At 35.9% G+C, this 20,226-nt stretch overlaps 1 protein-coding gene across 1 annotated transcript in view; it reads right to left on the minus strand.

The window, feature by feature from the left end:
* Positions 1-20,226, minus strand: part of LOC127216135 (dystrophin) — a gene marked incomplete at its 5' end in the record, with an annotated part of 426,838 nt that overhangs the window by 196,450 nt on the left and 210,162 nt on the right. Inside the window, one exon of the mRNA XM_051176680.1 lies at positions 19,451-19,511. Coding sequence (XP_051032637.1) covers positions 19,451-19,511 — 61 coding nt within the window. The remainder of the gene's footprint in view (positions 1-19,450; positions 19,512-20,226) is intronic.

A 20,226-nucleotide genomic window follows, 5' to 3' on the forward strand; every position in this document is an offset into this window, starting at 1 on the left:
TTACAACTGTCTGTAACTCCAGTTCTGGGGATCTGACATGTTTACACCAACACACAAAAAGAAAGTTAAATACATTTTTAAAAATTACAATTTGAGCAACAGTGGAAAGGCTACTATAATAAATGCTCTTCTCTGATAATGAGATTGACAACTAACTTATCCACCATCATAGAGTGCTCATCTAGTAGCTGATGGAAACAGAAGCAGACACCCACAGCTAAACACTGAGCTGAACTGGGATCCAGATGCAGAAAGGGAGGACAAGACCATACATAAACCCACAGAGACAGCTGACCTGACCGAGGGGTAACAAAGGGGCACCCAGACCGATAGCTGGAAATCCAGGATTTGACTGATCAGACCCCCTTAACATGGGTCTCAGTTAGAAGGACTGGGCAGTCTAAGGGTCCTCTGACAGTGGAACCAGGATATATCCCTGTTTCACAAAAGGACTTTGCGAGCACATTCCCCATGGTGGGATACTTCCTTAACCTACAGGCAGGAGGGAGAGCCTAGTCCCTACTCCAAATGACTTGACAGATTTTGTTGACCCCTCCTGGAAGACATCATCCTCCCTGTGGAGTGGGGTGGGTGGAATGGGATGGTAGGGTGGTTGGGAGCATGGGAGTGAGAGGGAACTGGAATAAGACCAAAATAAATAATACAAAATAAAGCAAACCATGCAGAAAAAAGTAAAAAAAAAAGTCAAAAAAAAAAAAAAACAAAAACAACAAACAACAAAAAACAAAAACCAAGACACATAGTCTGCCAAACTGTTGTTATTTTTGACTGTATATACTTGGACTACCTTAACATAGTATCAAGGTAAGTCCTAGGCAATTCAAACTTTTAAAACATGGACTTCTTTGAGAAGACCACATGAAATATGGAAATCTGGAAAATATATTTGCTATAATATTTAAATCAGAGAATTTAGAATACCTCAGTGGAGGCTCAAGTGGAGCAAATTGTCAAACACTAAAAACAGTGGTTAGGTTTAGTTTTTTAAGATATTTTATATATATATATATATATATATATATATATATATATATATATAATATGATGCTGTCTTGTTAGTATCCCTCCTTGTTTCACAGCATAAAGAAGGTGATAGAGCAATAAAATCATGTAAATATTATGTGTATTTGGTATTAATTTTATGTCATCCATTAAAATTGCCACACATTTTAATGTATAACTCTATATAACAATGATATTTATTATATATACTGAAATTGCTTAATTTTAGGGTAAAAGGGTCAGCCAAGGAAACCCACCCTGGTCTTGAAACCAGAGCTAGTGAAAGAAACTCACTTTGGCACTGAAACCAGAGTCAGTGAAAGAAAGACTTTAGCCATGAATCTAGAACCAAACACACTGGAATGCTGAAACCAGCGTCAAAAAAAACACAACTGGGCCAAGAAAAGAAATACACCCCAGTTCCAAAACTTTAGAAATCTATGTGGTAAATATGTTTCTTCAGTACAGAACTAGAAGAGTTTGGTGGTCTAGAATATTACTTTAACTGTGTAACAGTATGTTACTTTTGTTTATATTGTATTTGTTTAATGATGTAAGGATGTGTGTTTAATTATGAAAAGATGTGTTGCATCTGTTTCATCTTGCCTGCTTAATGCATGTGATTGTTATAATGAAAATCTAAATGGCCAATAGCTAGGTAGGAGAAGGGATAGGCAAGGCTGGCGAGGAGAGAGAATAAAAATGAGGAGATATCTAGGCTCAGGAGAAGAGAAGAATGGGAGAAGGAGGAGAGAATTAGGGACACACCTGGTGCAAGTAGCCAGGCAGATTCCAGCTGGACAGATACAGAAATGAAAATAAGATATTCAGAAGTAAGAAGGGTAGTAAGACTCAGAAGTAAGAAGGGTAGTAAGACCCAAGACAAAAGGTAGATAAAGATAAACAGGTTAATTTAAGTTAAAGGAGCTAGCCAGAAACGTGCCTAAGATAGGTTGAGTATTCAAAAACTAATAACAAGTCTTTGTGTTATGATTTGGGAACTGTTTGGTGGCTCAAAATAAAATGTCTGGTACAGTTTGGGATAAAAATATTGCTGACTTTGGATTCAAGTTTCCCCAAGCAATTCTGGGTTGCTGAGGGATTTTTCTATTCTTGTTCAGTGTTTTTAATTTAAAAGTTTTCACGTTTATTTTTCTTTCCCTGATGTGTTATTGAATTAATTCTATAAATTTTTGGCCAGAGAAACTAAAGTAAAAATTTTGTTCAAACTGTCACATTGTATTATTCAGAATTCCTCTGCCCATTTAAGATCCTTTGGAGGCAGCTCTTTTGTACCTGTTAGACATCTGGGTTTTTAGCTTTGTTGTTACAGAAAATATTCTTTGTCTGAGCCCTCTACTAGAGTTACAGTCAGAGAACTTTTGAGGAAAACCAACTTTGTATTTTGGCCATGTTTTCTCCATTCTCCCATGTTAATTTTTAAAGGTTACAAGTACAGACATGATTAGCATGCTTCAAATCTACCATCTAGTTGAGAAACGCCAAACTTCTGCCTTTCCATTGAGATGCCCTATTCTTGCAGATTATGTATTTCCTAAAGCAATATATTCAAGAACATGGGATATAATTGCTAATTTTGTTGATAATAAATGAGGCTCAGCACTGTAAAGATGTCTTTAGCTATTTTGCAGTGTGCATAGAAAACAGAAATTGCTTAGTGACTAAAATTACATGAAATATGAATTAGATAAATAGCACTAAGCTTATATTAAGCTATTTAAAAAGATGTCATTATATGACTGTTGCTTCTACAAAGGATGACCATTCCCAAAGGCTCCACAAAACATATACGATTAAAGAATATTTTCTCAATACTTTGATATTTATAAAACTAATCGAATGTCTATATGTTTGATAATGACAATTAATATGGCAAAAGACAGGCAAGGAATAACTGAATGCCAAATTTAAAGTGTTTTCTTCCCAACTGGATGCCAACATTGCTCTGTCCCATTGTATGTTGAGTATTTTACCATCTTCCTCACTCCAACTTGTTTCATAATCTTTGAACATTAAGATTCAGATATATACATTTTCACTGAACAACTTTGGCTTCTGAAAATAGACTGTGAATTTTCATATACAAAGAGAATTGGAAGATGGTTTTCTAAGAAATTCTTACAATTCTGGTAATGGAAACTGCTAAAAGAATGCATTTATTTATCTAAAACGTCTTCTTTTTAAATTTAAATTTCTTCTTTACATTTCATTTTTTTATGTGTATGAGTGTTTTACTTGCATGGATGTCTCTTCTGTGTGCACCTCTTGACTTCCATGTTCAAAAAAGGGTGTGGGATTCTTTTGAACTGGTTCTCTGTAATAGCAGTAGTGTGGTGCCTCTTATTCACTCAACCCTATCTTCAGGCCCAGAAAACAGTAACTTTGAACGATTTTCATTTACATAATAGTGCAACCAAACCAATTAATTTTTTTGTCACAACCAACTGGAACACAGTAAATGAATGAAACAATTGATCAATGAATTGACATTGCTTCTAAAATGAATTCCAGAGTAAAATTATTTAGTTTTTAACTTTGTTTTATGTGTTGTGTGTGTGTGTGTGTGTGTGTGTGTGTTGCATTCCTACCATGGTGTGCATTGGAGGTCAGAGGACAACTTTGTATACTCCGTTCTTGCCTTCTGCCCTTACAAGAGTTCCAGATATACAACTCAGATCATTAGGCTTACATCTCATGCATCTTTACCTATTGAGGCACCTCGGCAGTCCCAAGAATTAAAATAGTTTATAGTAGTTGAGTACTGTAGCAAATGCCTATAATCCAAGTAGACAGGAAGGAGATATGAGCAGATCTCTGTGAGTATAAAATCAGCCTATTCTACACAGAGTTCTATGACAGCAAGAGTTACATAGTAAGAACATGTTTGAAAACAATAACAACAATAATTTTATGGAACTACTGTAATCTGATATTTTCTATTCTTAAGAATAAGCTGCTAAAATCCTAGCTCAATTTTCAGTGATTAGGTATTGACATTTGTTATCATTTTATATGTGACACATTATATACCAAGTACTAACAATGATAGGAAAATGCATATGCCCTAAGTACTTTCCTGGAATATAAATTTAATTGGAAGAGGAGATCTGACACTACCAACATATCTCCAGAAGTGGCTCATGGTATTAGAAATGGGATTACAGAGTCCATGCTATGTTTAAAAATCTATTCTAAAGTAACTTTCATTAATTGTGTGTGTGTGTGAGAGAGAGAGAGAGAGAGAGAGAGAGAGAGAGAGAGAGTGTGTGTGTGCACAAGCACGTGTGCATGTGCACGTGCATGTTTCTGTAACTGTTAAATCCCTTTCTAATCTTGATCTTGCACTTACCTCAGACCTTTGATTTCCTAGAACTGAACATAACATATAAAGAGCAAGAGAGGTGGTCGAGTGGTTAAAACGATAGACTACCAATGACCAAGTAAATTGTCCCTTTTATCTTGCTTTTCTTTTCATTCTCTAATTGAAAAGAACATTCTTAAATTTAAACACATACTATCTAAGGACACCTTAGATTTTAAACTGGACATACAAATTATTGATCCTTGTTTAGTACCAATCTGTAATAATGACTAGTTGGAGTATAAAGAAGCACTAAACACAAGTAAAACACTCCTCCTTCCCAGTATGAACCTGAAATAATCAGACCTGTTACTCCAAAATGTCAATTGCAACCTCTATGATGTGTATTCACTGCATATTTTAACAGATACATGGACATTAAAAAGAAGCCATTTCAGTGTCAAAAAAACTGGAAACTGTTGCTTTGACTATGTTCATAATTTTATGAATTCTAGGCTTATTTACAATAAACAACCAAAGAAGAGCATGTATATCCTACTAAAAATATTTTATAGAGACTATCAAGTGTCTTTCTCGCACTTAAAAGCTACTAATAAGATTAACAAGCAGGTCTCGGAAGTATTAGCATGTTTATAAGATAGTCTGTTAAGGTCATTCACTCCTCTGACATTGCCCAGGAAATGAACCACAAAATGACTATTAACAACTCCCTGTCTCCCTGTTTCCATTTGTATGTACATATACACATATGAATAAAATATTCACAATGTCATATTTTCCTATTATTATTATTATTATTATTATTATTATTATTATTATAATGGTTTCTCTGTGGCTTTGGAATCTGTCCTGGAAGTAGCTCTGTAGACCAGGCTGGCTTAAAACTCATAGAGATCTGGCTTCCTCTGCCTCCAGAGTACTGGGATTAAAGGCGTGCATCGCCAACGATGGGCGACAATTCTCACCTTTTAATTGTAGCTATGAAGATATTTTCATATTGACTTTTGCTGTGCATGCACATCTCAGCTTCTGCTCCATCTATAGTTCATTCTAGTCTATTATTTGATTCTTTTTATTATTATTTTTTTTCCATTGGCAGAAAACATCCTAAAGCATAAATAGAAGAGTTGGGGAAATGTAACGAATCTGTCCCTATATGTCATAGAATACTTATATTTATACATTAGCATGGAGTGATTACATATTTAGATAGATTTTTATTAACCATTGGTTGACACATTATATTTAGAAACATATTACTTGGACTAGAGAGATGGCTTAGGTGGTAATAATCATTTGCTATGCAGCCATGTGGACTTGATTTTAAATCCCTATTATCCATATAAAAAATCTGGACATGGTCACACACACACACATGTGGTCTGAAAGGGCAAAGATAGGTAGAGCATTGGAACTTTCTGTATGCCAGTTCCAGGTTCAGTAAAATAATCTTTCTCAAGAAATTAAGGTGGAATGACAAGACAAGAGAGCTGACATCCACTTTTTGGCCTCTTTTCTGTGTTAATATATTGTTTACTATTTAATAAAGCTTGCCTGGGGACCAGAATACAAAGCCAGGTATACTTGTTAACTATAGAAGCTATCCAGTGGTGGCCCATGCCTTTAATCCTAGCAATGGGTAGGCATAGGTATGCAGATGTCTGGTAGATTGAGATCAAATTGGTCTACAAGAGTTAAGTTCCAGGACAGCCTCCAAAGCCACAGAGAAACCCTACCTGGGAAAACGAAATAAAATCACCACTATTGCCAATATCTGTTCTTTTTGTACATTCCAGCTTTCAGTCCTATGGGTGGAAAATTGGCTATTAGGATGACCACTGAGAGGCTGAAACATCACTCCTGCAACCCTATTAGTCCTCCTTTGTAATGCTGCTAGTTTTTGTTTTGGTTTACCTACACAATCAGATTCTTCTGTCACTGTTGTCTCACTGGTTACTCTTTGTAGCCTTGGTTAATAAAGGAAGGAGAAAATATTGTTGGCCCTAATATATGATTTTGATGTGCACTTATGCTGAAAAAAAGCAAAAGACTTTTGAGTTACATCCATCTACATTTTTTCAGAGCTTTTCCTGAGATTAGGGTTAAGACAGGTAATCTTATAGATACCACAGAATTTATCTCCTTCAAATTCTCAACTGTAAGTCTATCTGAACAACTCTGCACTTGATCCTATCTTTTGAAGTTGACACCATTCTTACTTTCAAGATAAAATAAATTCCAGTGCTGGTTATATTCCCATACAAGACAAATGTATATGGCCTTGGATCAACCATAGTCCTGATGTCCCTAAGTATTGAGCTTTGTGTTACCCTATGTGTTACTCATGGAAGAAAAAAGTGTTTCTTATACAATAACTTAAATTCATCAAGGCATTTGGGCAACTAATATGGTGTGTGTGTTTGTTTGTTTGTGTGTGTGTGTGTATGTGTGTGTATACATGTGTCTTATGCACCTATATATAGGGTGCTATACAAACCCATGCATGAAAATTTTGGTGACATATTGTTTATTATTTAACAAAACTAAACTTAAGATCAGAGAAGCAAAGCAGCCAGCCAGTAGCTCTTACCTCTTCCAAGAGTGAAATGGAGATACTGTCTTCCCTGTCTCTGTAAACTGAAATTTACATGAGACCCTTTGCTTCTTCCTTATATACCTCTCTAGTTCTGGGATTAAAGGCATGAGCTCTGTTACTCTTTTAGACGAATTCACTCTCTTGTAGTCCACAATGGTCTTAAACTCATGAAGATTCATCTACATCTGTCTCATGTTTCATTTATGAATCTTTTATATGTAATCAAATTATTTTTTGCCTCAGTAGTTTCTTCTTTATCAAATGGCAAAAACTAGTGATAAAAATTACAGATAAAGGGAACTTAGTGTTTCATTGTACAGAATGTCAACTGTTAGGCACATAGTAGGTACTTACTAACTTGGGTTTCTTTTCATACAGATTATGTGGACCATGGGTATGAAAAAAAATCTGTTTATAGAAAGCTTTATTTTTTTCTGTACTTAAAATCATTTATTTAAGTTATATGTCAATGTCTTTCCATAACATGAGTCCATTTTTATATCATGAGATATATGGTAACAACAAAAACCCTAAATGCAAAAGGACAATCCTTAACCTAAATATAAAACTGAACTTTGGCAAAATGAGTGTTACATAGAGTAATACAGCCAATGAGGGAAGGTGTTCACACCATTTTATTGCACCTTGCCCTGTCCCCACTCACTCCTCCCCAAGTAAAAGTGAGCTATAACCTGCCCCAGAGAGCTCTTAGCTGTAATGTGCAATCTACAGGAAGCTTTATATGAAAAAAGTGACCAATAGGGAAAACAAAATTTTGCTCTAAACTAACACAGGAGAATGTAAAAAATTACACTTTGCACTGACTATTGGAAATCCAGTGGCTTGGCTTTGTTTTTTGGACCAAAATGGATGCAGAACAGCCGAGAAAGAAAAGCAGGAAAAAAAAACAAAAAAAAAAAAAACAAAAAAAAAAAAAAAAGCAACTGGAAGTTTCAGAAAAAGCAACAAGGCTTCCGAGTTTCATTTACCCAGTAGTTAATGAAATCACAAAACATGTGCATTTGCTCAAGGCTGACAGTGGGCTGAACTTCATTTAGGACCTGTACTTAGCCTTTCACATGGCTGATGTGGAAAGCAGCTATGGTTTTTGTCCTTTGTACCAGGATTTTATACTTGGCAATGTGATAGTGCTGATTTATACAGTTATCTAATAGTATATATTTTTTAGATGAAAGGTATACTCATATTTAGGGTATGAGGAACTGAAGGGAGAGGGAAGAAAGAATGAACACAAGCTCTGTCTACTCCCATCTCACTCACTCCATCTCCTGGAATGACAGAGGGTGGAATAAATAGGATTTGAAGCTTTACTGCTAAGAAACGGACATTTTCTGTATCCAGGTCAGTGTTCAAAGGCCTAATGCTCTAAGAAAATTATCTGAAGGGGAGAGGCAGTTCAGGGATATTAAGTTATTTTAAAATGTTGTCTGGGCTGTTGCCCTTTGTGAAAGGAACAGGATGCTTCTTCCCAGGGGGACAGGATAAGAGGCAATTAGAGATGCCTAGAGAAGCTCAGGAATGTTTGAGACTTCGTACATATCTCAAACTGGAAGGGAACTCTTCAAATTAAAATAAACTAATTTGATCTTGACTATAGTTGGGTCCTAGAAAAATTCCAAATATGTAGCTCATCCTGGGTTTATCTGCCTGAGCATTTTCCCCAAATCCTAATACTAGGTATCTTTTACAAATGTGCTAGACTTCAATTTAGTTTGAAAGAATGGGAGGCCTTAGCCTTTCTGAGGAGTGGATGGGAGAAAGGAGGTAGGGAGTGGAAACAGAAAGAGAGGAAGGCGGGAAAATGGTGATTGGTATGTAAAATAAATACATTTAAATTAAAAAAAAGACGAGAAAAACTACTCACAATATTTTAGTGATATACTAAGCATATTAAGCTATATGTTTTATAATTAAGGGCTTTAAAAAGCCCACCTTTAATCCCAGAACTCAGGAGGCAGAAGCAGGCAGATCTATGTGAGTTCAAGGCCAGCCTGGTCTATAGAGCTAGTTCTAGGCCAGCTCCTATAGTTATTAGAGCATGTATATATATGAAATGTAATTCACTTTGAAGAACTATATAAATAGATTCTTTCAGCATCCTTTGTAAAATAAAACTTTATAATCTATGACATTTCCTTAAGACAATGGCTATCAGATTTCTAGCTTCCAAAACTCATTGGAACATGTATATAAATGCAAAGCGTTACAGATCAGTGGGAAAGAGAAGAGGCCTAATAAATAGTATTTAGGAAAAACAAAAGACCCTATTTCTTTGGTAATAATGCCAGGGCTCAGAGAGATTTCAATAATTACTTCCACTTCTCCATTTTTCTCATTTTATTAGTTCTCCAGGAACATGGTATAATGTATAATGTGTTTTAATTGTATTCACCCTTCCTCCTTATTCCTCCCAGGTGCATTCTTTTTTTGTTTCTCCCCCTCCTTCTTCTTTAAAAACCTGTAGCAGATACTTTGTGCTGCCTATATACTCCTAGATGTGTGGGTTTCACTGAGTATGGTTGACCCACCCTGTGTCAGACCCTGAGATAAAATGGACTCTCCCTGAGCCAATATTAGTTGCCCAAATGTCCTGAGTTAGGGGTGCGACTTTGCTCTTTCCTCCATCCTCCATTCTACTTACTTATGTTTAAGGGGAAACCCAGGCTCAGATGGACTGAGTGAAATGTCAAATCATAGTATTAGTAAAGAAGGACAGAATGTGGAATTACAGTTTGGGTCGTGCTAGGAACAGAATTGAGGAATGTATACATGTAAGAATTCAGGTTTTGATATGCATGAATCAGTTGTATTTGTTAAGTGTCATCTCCTATACATCAAGCAACATGAAACAAGAGAAAATTAACTAAAACTGCAGTATAGGGGCCTGGAGATATGGCTCAGTTTTGCAAAGTCCACTTGTTCTTCTTTTTCTAGAGGACCCAGGTTTGACTTCTCGCATTTAAATGGTGGTTCAGCCTCTTCTGACTTTGATAGCAACAGACACAAACAGTGTAAAAACATACACACAGATAAAATATTCATGCATATAAAATCAAATAGTAACAAAATAGCAAATAAGTATTAAACCCGGTATGTTTTTAAACATTGGACTTTATGTTCAGAGGGTGTGAGAGATGTATTCAAGCCGCCAATCTAAACTGATACAGAGAAGGTAGATGTAGCTCAGTTGCAGAGCACTTGATTAGGCACTGGGTCTAAGCCCAGCATTGGAGAAAATGATTCATAAATGTGAGAAGCTAGAAAATGTCCAGAAGCTTAAAAGCATAGAAAGTTAATGTCATATATTCATTTTTTCACTCATTCTTTCACATATATGCCAAGCATGTGCTGTGACACAATATACTAGAACAATAGATACAGTATATATATTCTTATTGTCTCTTATTTATGATTATAAAACTTGGCTTATGAAACTATGAGAAAGTGATGTAAAGAATTTTTCACATACCTATGAGACACAGGTCACTAATGTCTACATCTCCCAGTGAACTCTGCAGCACCAAAGGAAAGACTTAATACTCTGCCTAGCACTTTTACATCTCATTAACTTTCTTTCAGTTAATATCTTAACCTGAGTTGTTTTCATGATTTAGCAGTACAGACTATTCCTTTACTGTACTTCCAGAGCTTAATTTGACAGCACTAATGTGACCTTTGGAACCATCAAACTGTGGAGCAGAAAGCACAGCAGAGAAGACTGACCTCTGGATTATTTTCCTTTACTAAAGCCCTTTGAAAAGTCAGAGCATCAGGGTTTTGACAATGATGTCATAAATTTAAATACTCACAGATATTTACCAGTGTTCTGAAAGACTGACAGCTCAAATTAGACAGTGGATTCTGTTTTACATTTACTCCATATCATCATTGACGCTAAATGGTTAAGTATTTAGTATCATCTGTCCTTTCCATCCTGGAAAGATTGATGGTACAATAAGAACCCTCCAGAGTGTTATGAAAACTGTCACAAACAATTTCTATTTGAAAGTCAACATTTAGAAAATGAGTGAATGTCAGGACTGGAAATGGCCTGTAATATCATGTGGCTCAGTCATTTTTGGATGACTGAAGGAGAAACTGAGGTTAAAATAGTCAAGTGAGTCACAAATACATGGAGAGCTAGTTTACAGAGAGATTGAAAATAAAGTTTAAGCCCTTTAATATACTGTTTTTTTCATTTCCATTACATAATGTCAGCTGATAAAAGTTGCTTTGAAGTTTAATGTACACAAAAGGAATCTTACCAGAAACAGTGGAAAAGTGTACACTGCATGATGTTGTCCACAGTCTATAAATAGCTTTGCCATGATTAAACTAATATACAAACTGAATGTCAAAATACTAGTATGATTCTTAGAATATCAAGGTAAGTGTGGTCAAGGTGCATGTGACTGGGGAGAGAGGGTAGGAGGGAGGCAGGGAAGGAGGGAGAGGGAACTGGGATCCACATGTAAAATAAAAAAATAAAAAAAAGAGTTAGAAATGGAGCGATATTTTCTAAGTCAGGTAGCACATGTTCTGTCAGAATGCCTAAAATTAGAAACACCAATGACAGCTTATGCTGGAGAGGATGTAGAAAAAGGGTAACCTTCTTCCACTACTGGTCGGAGTGCAAACATGTTCAGCCATTTAGGAGATCAGTATGGCAGTTCTTCAGGAAAATGCGAATCACTCTACCACACGACCCAGAAATCCCACTCTTAGGCATATACCCAAATGATCCACATCCATGCAAAAAAAGACATCTGTTCAACTATGTTCATTGCAGCATTATTTGTAATAGCAAGAACCTGGAAGCAACCTAGATGCCCCTCAAATGAAGAATGGATAAAGAAGATGTGGAACATCTACACAATGGAATACTACTCTGGAAAAAAAAAAAACAATGGAAACATGGAATTCACAGGCGAATGGATGGAACTTAAAGAAACAATATTGAATGAGGTAACCCAGTCACAAAGAGAAGAACATGGTATGTACTCACTAATATATGGATTTTAGACCTAGAGCAAAGGATCACCAGCCTATTATTCATACCACCAGTGAATCTAGGAATAAAGGAGGAACCTAAGAGATTCATTCATACAAGGTCCCTCACAGAAGGGGAAATCAACAAGACACCCTGAGCATATTTGCAGTATGTGGGGGGGGCAGTGAGTGGAGAGGGATTTAGGAGAAAAAGAAAGGGAGGAGAGGAGAATATGTGGGATCAGGAAGATTGAGTCAGGAACAAATAGAGGAGAGGAAAAAAAAGAGAATCACCATAATAGAGGGAGCCATTATAGGTTTGAAGAGAAAACTGACTCTAAAGAAATGTCCAGAGATCTACAAGATTGACCCCAACTAACAATCTGAGCAACAGTGGAAAGGCTACCTTAAATGTCCTTCCCTGATAATGAGATTGATAACTAATTTATATGCCATCATAGAGTCCTCATCTAGTAGCTGATGGAAACAGAAGCAGACGCCCACAGCTAAACACTGAGCCAAATTCTTGGAAACTATTTGCAGAGAGGGAGGAGTGATAAGAAAAGGGGTCAAGACCAGGCTACAGAAACCCACAGAGACAGCTGACCTAAACAAGGGGGACCTCATGGACCCTCAGACTGATAAGTGGGAAACCAGCATTATACCAACTCAGACCCCCTGAACATAGGTCTCAATTAGAAGGCATGGACAGTCTAAGGGACCTCTGACAATGGAACCAGAATGTATCCCTGATGCACAAAAGGACATTGGGAGCACATTCCCCATGGAGGGATACTCCATTATCCTAGAGGCAGGAGGGTGGGCCTAGACTCTACTCCAAATGACTTGAAAGATTTTGATGATCCCTCCCGGAAGGCATCCCCCTCCCTGTGGAGTGTGGGGGATGAGATGTAACGGGGTGTTGGGGGCATGGGAGGGAGGGAGAGGGAACTGGGATGGATGTGTAAAATAAGACTATATATATATATATATATATATATATATATATATATATATATATAATGGTTTCATCTTACCAAATTGGCAAGAGATCAACTACTTTTCAGAATATACATCCACTGTAAACCAACCAATACAGAGATATTTCACATGCTGGTTGTTGATAAACCTCAGAGATAGCTCACCACTGCTTCCTCTGCTTATATATTCTCATATTGAAATTATAATCAGTAATACAAAGGAACAAAGAAACCAAAATGAACTGTCACAGTTCCTGGATAAACTAAGGACTGGAGCATGAATGTCAAAAACAGATGTTTTAAACACAGGAGATATTGAAATCTGGAAATTGGTGTTGAAGTTAGAAATTGAGTTACTACATTATATGGGAAAGGTAGTGTTGAGCCTGAAAGGCGACTGGAGTTAAGTAACAGCAATACTAAGATCAAAGTATGGTCTATGAACTTAAATTAGAATGGAGACTGGCAAGATACAGAAGAACACAAATACCAAAAGATAGGTCTAGGTTGTTGGCCACAATTCCATGCAGAAAATCAAATGTTCCCACTTCTGGAGCTATGGTAATAACAGGTCACAGAACACTGGAGAGTCAGAATCCAAACTAGTAATTTTATCAGACATAAAAGTGCTAATGAGAGATGTTGAGTGAAATAAATGTTGACTTCAGCCAGGCAATTTTACTTTGCTAAGCAAAAACCAACTAGGTTTTGAGTGACTCAGACATGTTGAATTGCTGCAGAAACATGCCTGGAATTGAGAGGGGTTAAAGGGTATATCAAGGTCTCTCTCTCTCTCTCTCTCTCTCTCTCTCTCTCTCTCTCTTTCACACACACACACACACACACACACTCTGGCCAGTAGAAATTCACTTGGACATAAATTCCTTTGTGAGTATTGTATGTTAAAAACAAAAATCAAACAAACAAAAATAACTAACACTTAGTTTCCCCAGAACCCTATTTTGTCACTCCTCTATTGAGTACCTCAGAAATATTTGAAAAAAAAAAAACGTAATGCAATGTATTATTGCTAATTGACTCCCCAGGTTTGCTACTGGGTTTTAATAGTAGGTTCCTTCCAATATTTAACAACCACAGAGTCCTTTAAGGAGGAAAAACACCAGTTCGTCTAAAAATCCAATCCTTCCTAAGGGACAGCTGGAAGAAATATAAGGTGAAGCACTTCATCTGATAATACTGAAAAGTACCAGAAAATCAGCCTTCAGCTAGAACTAATCCATGTAGAACAGGTTATGACCTCAATTGGTTGCTCCATTTCTGTACCAATGGGGGACAGTAAACAGCATTTACATTCTTCATGAGTGAGTGGAGACTAGAGACAGTGCTAACAAATTTAACAACCAATATCTGGGCTGTTCTACTCATGCTATCCAAGGGAAGACATTACAGAGCTGGAAAAGATCCAGGGAAAAACAGCCAAGGTGATCAAGGGGAAAGCTTATCTTTCATTCATGGACAGACTAAAAGACTAAAATGGATTAACATTTCTCAAAGCAGGATGATGGGAATAAAAAGCATTGGGGGGTGTGAGATTAAAGTCCACAGTGGGTAAATGTAAATCTCTTCATTGATTTCTAAACCATGTAACTAGGGCCGTTTGTTGAGGTCAAGGAATGTAGATTGAAGAGAAAGTAAAACATGCCTTGATTTATATAGAATTCAATATACCCATAGGATTTATTTTGAAGAAGAAACTGAAGCAACACATGGCCAAAGTTTTACATAGCTTTTGGTAAACTTCACTATCAGTCATTTTCCAATACCTCATTAGCAACTGGGCATGATGCACCCTAATTTTTTAGATGAAAATTACTAGGTTAACTGACAAAACAAACAAACAAACAATAAACACTACTCATGCCTCCATATGGGATAGAGCCCTGGGCTAGTTGCCATGTCAGTCTGATTCAATGCGATATTTTTATGCTTTTATTATGGCATCTATGTTGGAACATCCTGCATGCAAGTTTAGGATTCCTAAATTCTTCTGACAGTACAGAACACAGAAGGATAGTTTTCTGTCTCATTAAGTAAGCAAGAGAGTCCTAGTTCTTGGCTCTGTTTGGTTTACCCATATGGGAGTATGAAACATAAAAAGGTGAAAGAAATCCTAACAGAATGCAGCAGCTGGTTAAAGGCTATTATACTGAAATTTTCATGAGTTTGACAGTAGGCCAAAAAAAAAAAAAAAAAAAAAAAAAAAAAAACTACAAAATGGCAGAGAGTAGAAAAGGCAGTTGTAACTGCTTGAACAATGTTGATGATTATTTTTTCAGTGACAATAAAAGCTGTAATCAAATAACCTGATAGAGGTGCTGGCAGAGACAAGAGAGCCCCAAGGGAGAGGGAATATGAAAACTTTGACAATGATGTATGCTATAGGCTAATAAACTAGACAAACATGTAGTCTCAAGTATCAAAATGGAGGTTCATATGAAAAGCTGGTGTAAGGACATGCATAAGCACTGCCTGATTTCCAATCTACAGCATAACTGTCCATAATGTCTTAACACCTCAAGAATGAATGTCTAACTCAATGATCATGTGGGTCCTGTGCTACTGCTATGCAAACTTCTATTGGTATGTAAACTTCTTGTTATTTGGATAATATGCTGTTGAAATGCAAAGCTTTAAAGTATGACAAAATTTAGTTGAGAATGCAACTTGATTTTGCCAGTGGGAATCAGGGCAAAGCCACTGCAATCTTGAACTCACAGCAGCTGACTTTACTGGCACTGGGTCTGCAGAGGGCTAGCACTGCTGAAATTCTTCTATGGACTGGAGAAGGTCTTCTGGGACCCGCCCCCGCCCCTGCACCTATAGCTGAACAAATTCTGACTACTAACAAATTCTGGGATGGGGGAGTCATTATTTTCAGTTGTATACGAACTGATAAGCCCACTAGGATTCAATAGAAAGTTCCAGAATCGGGGTCAAACAGATGACTGTGATCATGAAACAAAACTCATGAATGTGGAAAGGAAAGTTGTAGGGAAGAAGGAATGTTTGATAAAAGTGGAGAAAAATAAGAGTATTTTACTTATATTAGTGAAATTGTCAAAGAACAAAATTATTTAAGGACAAAAGATTCTGGAAGCCAAACAAGATGGGAACTAGTCAGCTTATTGCCAACTTGCTAGTTTTGGACCAATAAAGCATCTCTGATTAATATTTTTTTCTTTGCCAGAATATAAAGCCTACTGAACCCTTTACTTAAAAATAATCAGCTTTAACTGTGGAGTGTACAGCTCTAAATGGAACATCTATACCATGCTCCGTTTCAACATAAGGTTAAGCTTTCATTGAAGAAGAGGGAGCTGAAAGATTCTAAGAGTCGTATTATTGAACATTCACAGAGAAACAATATCAGCTGGGTACCATGAGGGCATTGTACACATGAACTCACAGCAGCTGTGCCTTCATGCATATGACCAGCCAAAATCATGGCATGAAAGAGGAAGGGGCCATGAAGTTCCAGCCAAACTGAGAATCTCTTGGCAACTGATGGCTGCTGGGGAAGGGAGAGTCAGTTTTCTTTGGGGATGTTACATCAGAGAGGCTATAGAGGGTTTAAAAACTAAACACTTGAAGTTGGGAGGGAAAAGTGATGGAAATACAGGGGAAGAATTGAAGGGGAGGGGTTGGGGTGGACTTGATCAAAATGCATTGCAAGCATGTATTAAATTCTCCAACAATAAAAAGAATTTAAAATACTAATTTGCTGTAAATATATTTTATACAATATTTATGAATAATACAATAAATATGATTGTATAATTTATAAAGATTTTTCTGTATATTTTAACTCAGTATTTTAGACTTCTACTTGAGAAATTTTGTAATCCTCAATTTTAAGTAACTTATTAATATATAGAACTATTCTCCATAAAGTTTAAGAGAGGCCTCTGAAAAATGAGGTGATGTCTCTCATTCTAGGAACTGCGGAGCCAATTAAGGCCTGAATAATCACCTTTCCACTAATGTCTTCCTATATGTTGTTTTAGGTCTTTTACCCTTTAACCAGTGGGTTTGAAAGATGATATATGAAGCTCAAGAGTAGAAAATTTTCACATACATACATGCATGTAAATGCATCTTTAAAGCAATAAGGGCTTATGCTAGGACCTAGGCATATAGTTTAGTGTTGGTGTGTTTGTCGAGTATTTGTAAAACCTTGGGGTTCCATCCTTAGCACTATATCAAACCAACCAGCCAGACCTCCAGCCAACCAACTAAACTAAACTAACATATGTTAGTGAGTAAAATGACAAATTTCAAAATAAAAATTCTTGAAAAACATTTCAGATTTTAGGACTCTGAGTTTAGACATGGCCATTGAATGACTAATCTCATTGATTCTAATAGCTGAACGGGGCCTTAGATATCATTTAAGTAAACACTATTTTATAAATGAGAAGTTAAGGTTTATATAAGTTATTTGTCCATGACCACATAAATAATAACAGCCAGAGCTAGAACTTGTAATTTCATTACCACAATCATTCTTTATTATGTAAAGAAGTTCTGGGTAAATAGCACATAAAGCTGCTCTCTACTTTCACTGGAAAACAGCAAAAAGACAATTTTACTGAAAAGTGGGGAATTATATCATTTTAAAATTTTCTACTTGTAATTTTTGATGGTTGAATTAATTTCTACTGCCGCATACCAAATTACAAGATGTCTTGCATTAAATTTAACACTAAAGCAGTGGTTCTAAACCTTCCTAATACTGCAACTCTTTAGTACAGTTCCTCTTGTTGTGGTGATTTCCTCCAACCTAAAATCATTTTTGTTGCTAATTAATAACTGTATTTTTGAACTGTTGTAAATTTTAATATAAACATATAATATGCAAGATAGCTGACATGTGAATACAAATGGATTGTGACCCATAGGTTGAGAACCACTGCACTAGTAAGAAGAGAAAATACTTAGGAAATAAGGGGAAAATACTAGAAATCCCCGTGAGACTATCAATGAACCCTACACAGTAATTCAGAGAATCATTGCATAATACTGATTTTTAGATGATTCTAAACCTTCATGCATAAAAGTAGAAAAAGAACCTTTTTTGTAACTCATAATAGAAACTGATAAAAGTGAGCGTTTGCTGATGAGGTAGTATGTCTTAAATATCTTAATCTTAAATGAAATCTGCACTGACAAAGATATTGGGGTAGCAAATGACTACAAAGTCTCTGAACAAAAGGATCCATAAAAATACACACATATGTTTAAATCTACATATTATTTAGTGAAATGTGTACCTTAAATTGGTGTTCAAAATATGTAATTTAGAGTCATGAAATGAATAAATGCAATATAAAAATGCAAACTGTTTTGACAGAGAAGAAAATTGTAAAGTAGGATTAGAACATATTAATGAAGTTTTTAAAGTTGAAAGATAACTAATTTGGGAAAATTCTATTGAAATAAAAGTGAAACCATATTCCTGAAGAATATCTCTCACTTTAGAGAGCCCCTAAAGTACCTTCATCCTCATTCTTTCCAGTTGACAAAATAGAGGCACAAAATCACATTACTTGAGGACTGAGGTAATGAAGATCTAGGAGTGTAGTTATTGTTTTGGAACTGAATTGTAAAGAATTGATAGATAGGAGAAGAATAAAAACAGCCTCAAGAAAAGACAGCAGGCTGAAAAACTGGGAAAACGTTTAATATTTGTATTCAGACTCATGCCAGAAGAAAGTTCAAAGACTTCATTTGCTACTGAAGACTGTTTCCTGAACCAAATTATTTCTAATTGTTGTTGGGTGTGGCCAATTCAAAGTTAGATTTAAGTTAGACTCTCACATGATTGATGAAAGACTGTTAAACACTCATAATAACTCAATATTCTTTCTCCTTTCTTTTCCATGTCAATTCAATATATCATAATTTAAGTTTCATAGAACAGCTATCCTTTGACTCTTTTCCGTTGACTTACACAAATGGTCCCAGAAAGATTTCCACTCTGATGCTATTATTAGGTAACAAATGCTGAGAGGTACATGTTGAGAATGAACACTTCAGCTCCACAAATTCGGAACTGTCTGCCTATGGGTTATGTTACATATAATTCATTTAAATAGTTTGTGTAAATATCACTTGATAAATCTCCCACCTCTGTCTGAAGAAGAAATTCAGAAACCCTCTACAGAAATAATATTTTTCTGCCAAATAATCACTCCCATTCTCAAAGATACTACATTAATATTTTTTTTTTGTTTTACTGTGAAAATTCTTCTCACCCTCAAAAATACACCTTATATGCTTCATTAAATGCATTGTTCCTGAAAGTGATTCCCTATTGCATTAGCAAATTTACAGGGCTAATTTCAGCATATGTTTACTATCCAAGTTTCCTTAGGAATAAAAAGAAATAGGTATTGCAGTAGTGGGTAACCACTTTTAAAAAGAAATAAATATGTGAACATACAGGTCAGATACTATAAATGCTCCTTTTTCACTTACTTGATATAGTAGGGCACTTTGTTTGGTGAGATGGCTCTTTCCCAGGGACCCTGGACCGAAGCTACAAAAGGAAAAAAAAAAAGAAAGGCAAGAAGGTCAAATCCATGGCAAAGAGGAAAGACAATGTTATATCACCAGAATACCATTTTACACTGATACTGGTGTGTTTTCTCAGTTGCTCATGAAGACAGGATGGATTCACCTGCTGTTCTGAAATTTCTGTCTTCAACTAATGAAATCAAACTCATTCCAGCACAAAGATTAATGCAAAGGGCAAGAAGGATCTTTATACTCCTAACCCTTTGCTAGAAATGAGAAAATGAATGAAAAGACTGATGGCTTCCCTTATAATACTTCTTGTTGCTTTTCAATATTTTATTTTTTTATTGTCTGGGTTTTATTAGTTTACCTAATTAAGTGTTCCCCTGTGATATATTTACATTCTAAGTTATTGAAAGGAAGATAATATGAATATTAATATGGTATGCTTATTTTTGTATGATTAAAGAGGACCCAAATCCATTTACCAATTACATGCTTAATTGAGTACTTAAAATGTCAATTGTTCACCATATTATTAGAAGGGACAGCCAAAGGTGACAGAATGACACCTAATGATAGCAAAGGATAATAAAATTTTATGCACAGTCTGGTCACATATACGTGTACTGCCTGTATTTGTAATCCACTTAATGACCAATTATCTTTAAACTGTTCTATTTTTAAAGTGTAAGGTGAAGCCTCATTCTTTATGCCATACTGACCTTGAACATATG

The sequence above is a fragment of the Phodopus roborovskii genome, unplaced genomic scaffold (genome assembly GCF_943737965.1).
Source record: "Phodopus roborovskii unplaced genomic scaffold, PHOROB, whole genome shotgun sequence".
In the NCBI taxonomy this organism is placed as follows: domain Eukaryota; kingdom Metazoa; phylum Chordata; class Mammalia; order Rodentia; family Cricetidae; genus Phodopus; species Phodopus roborovskii.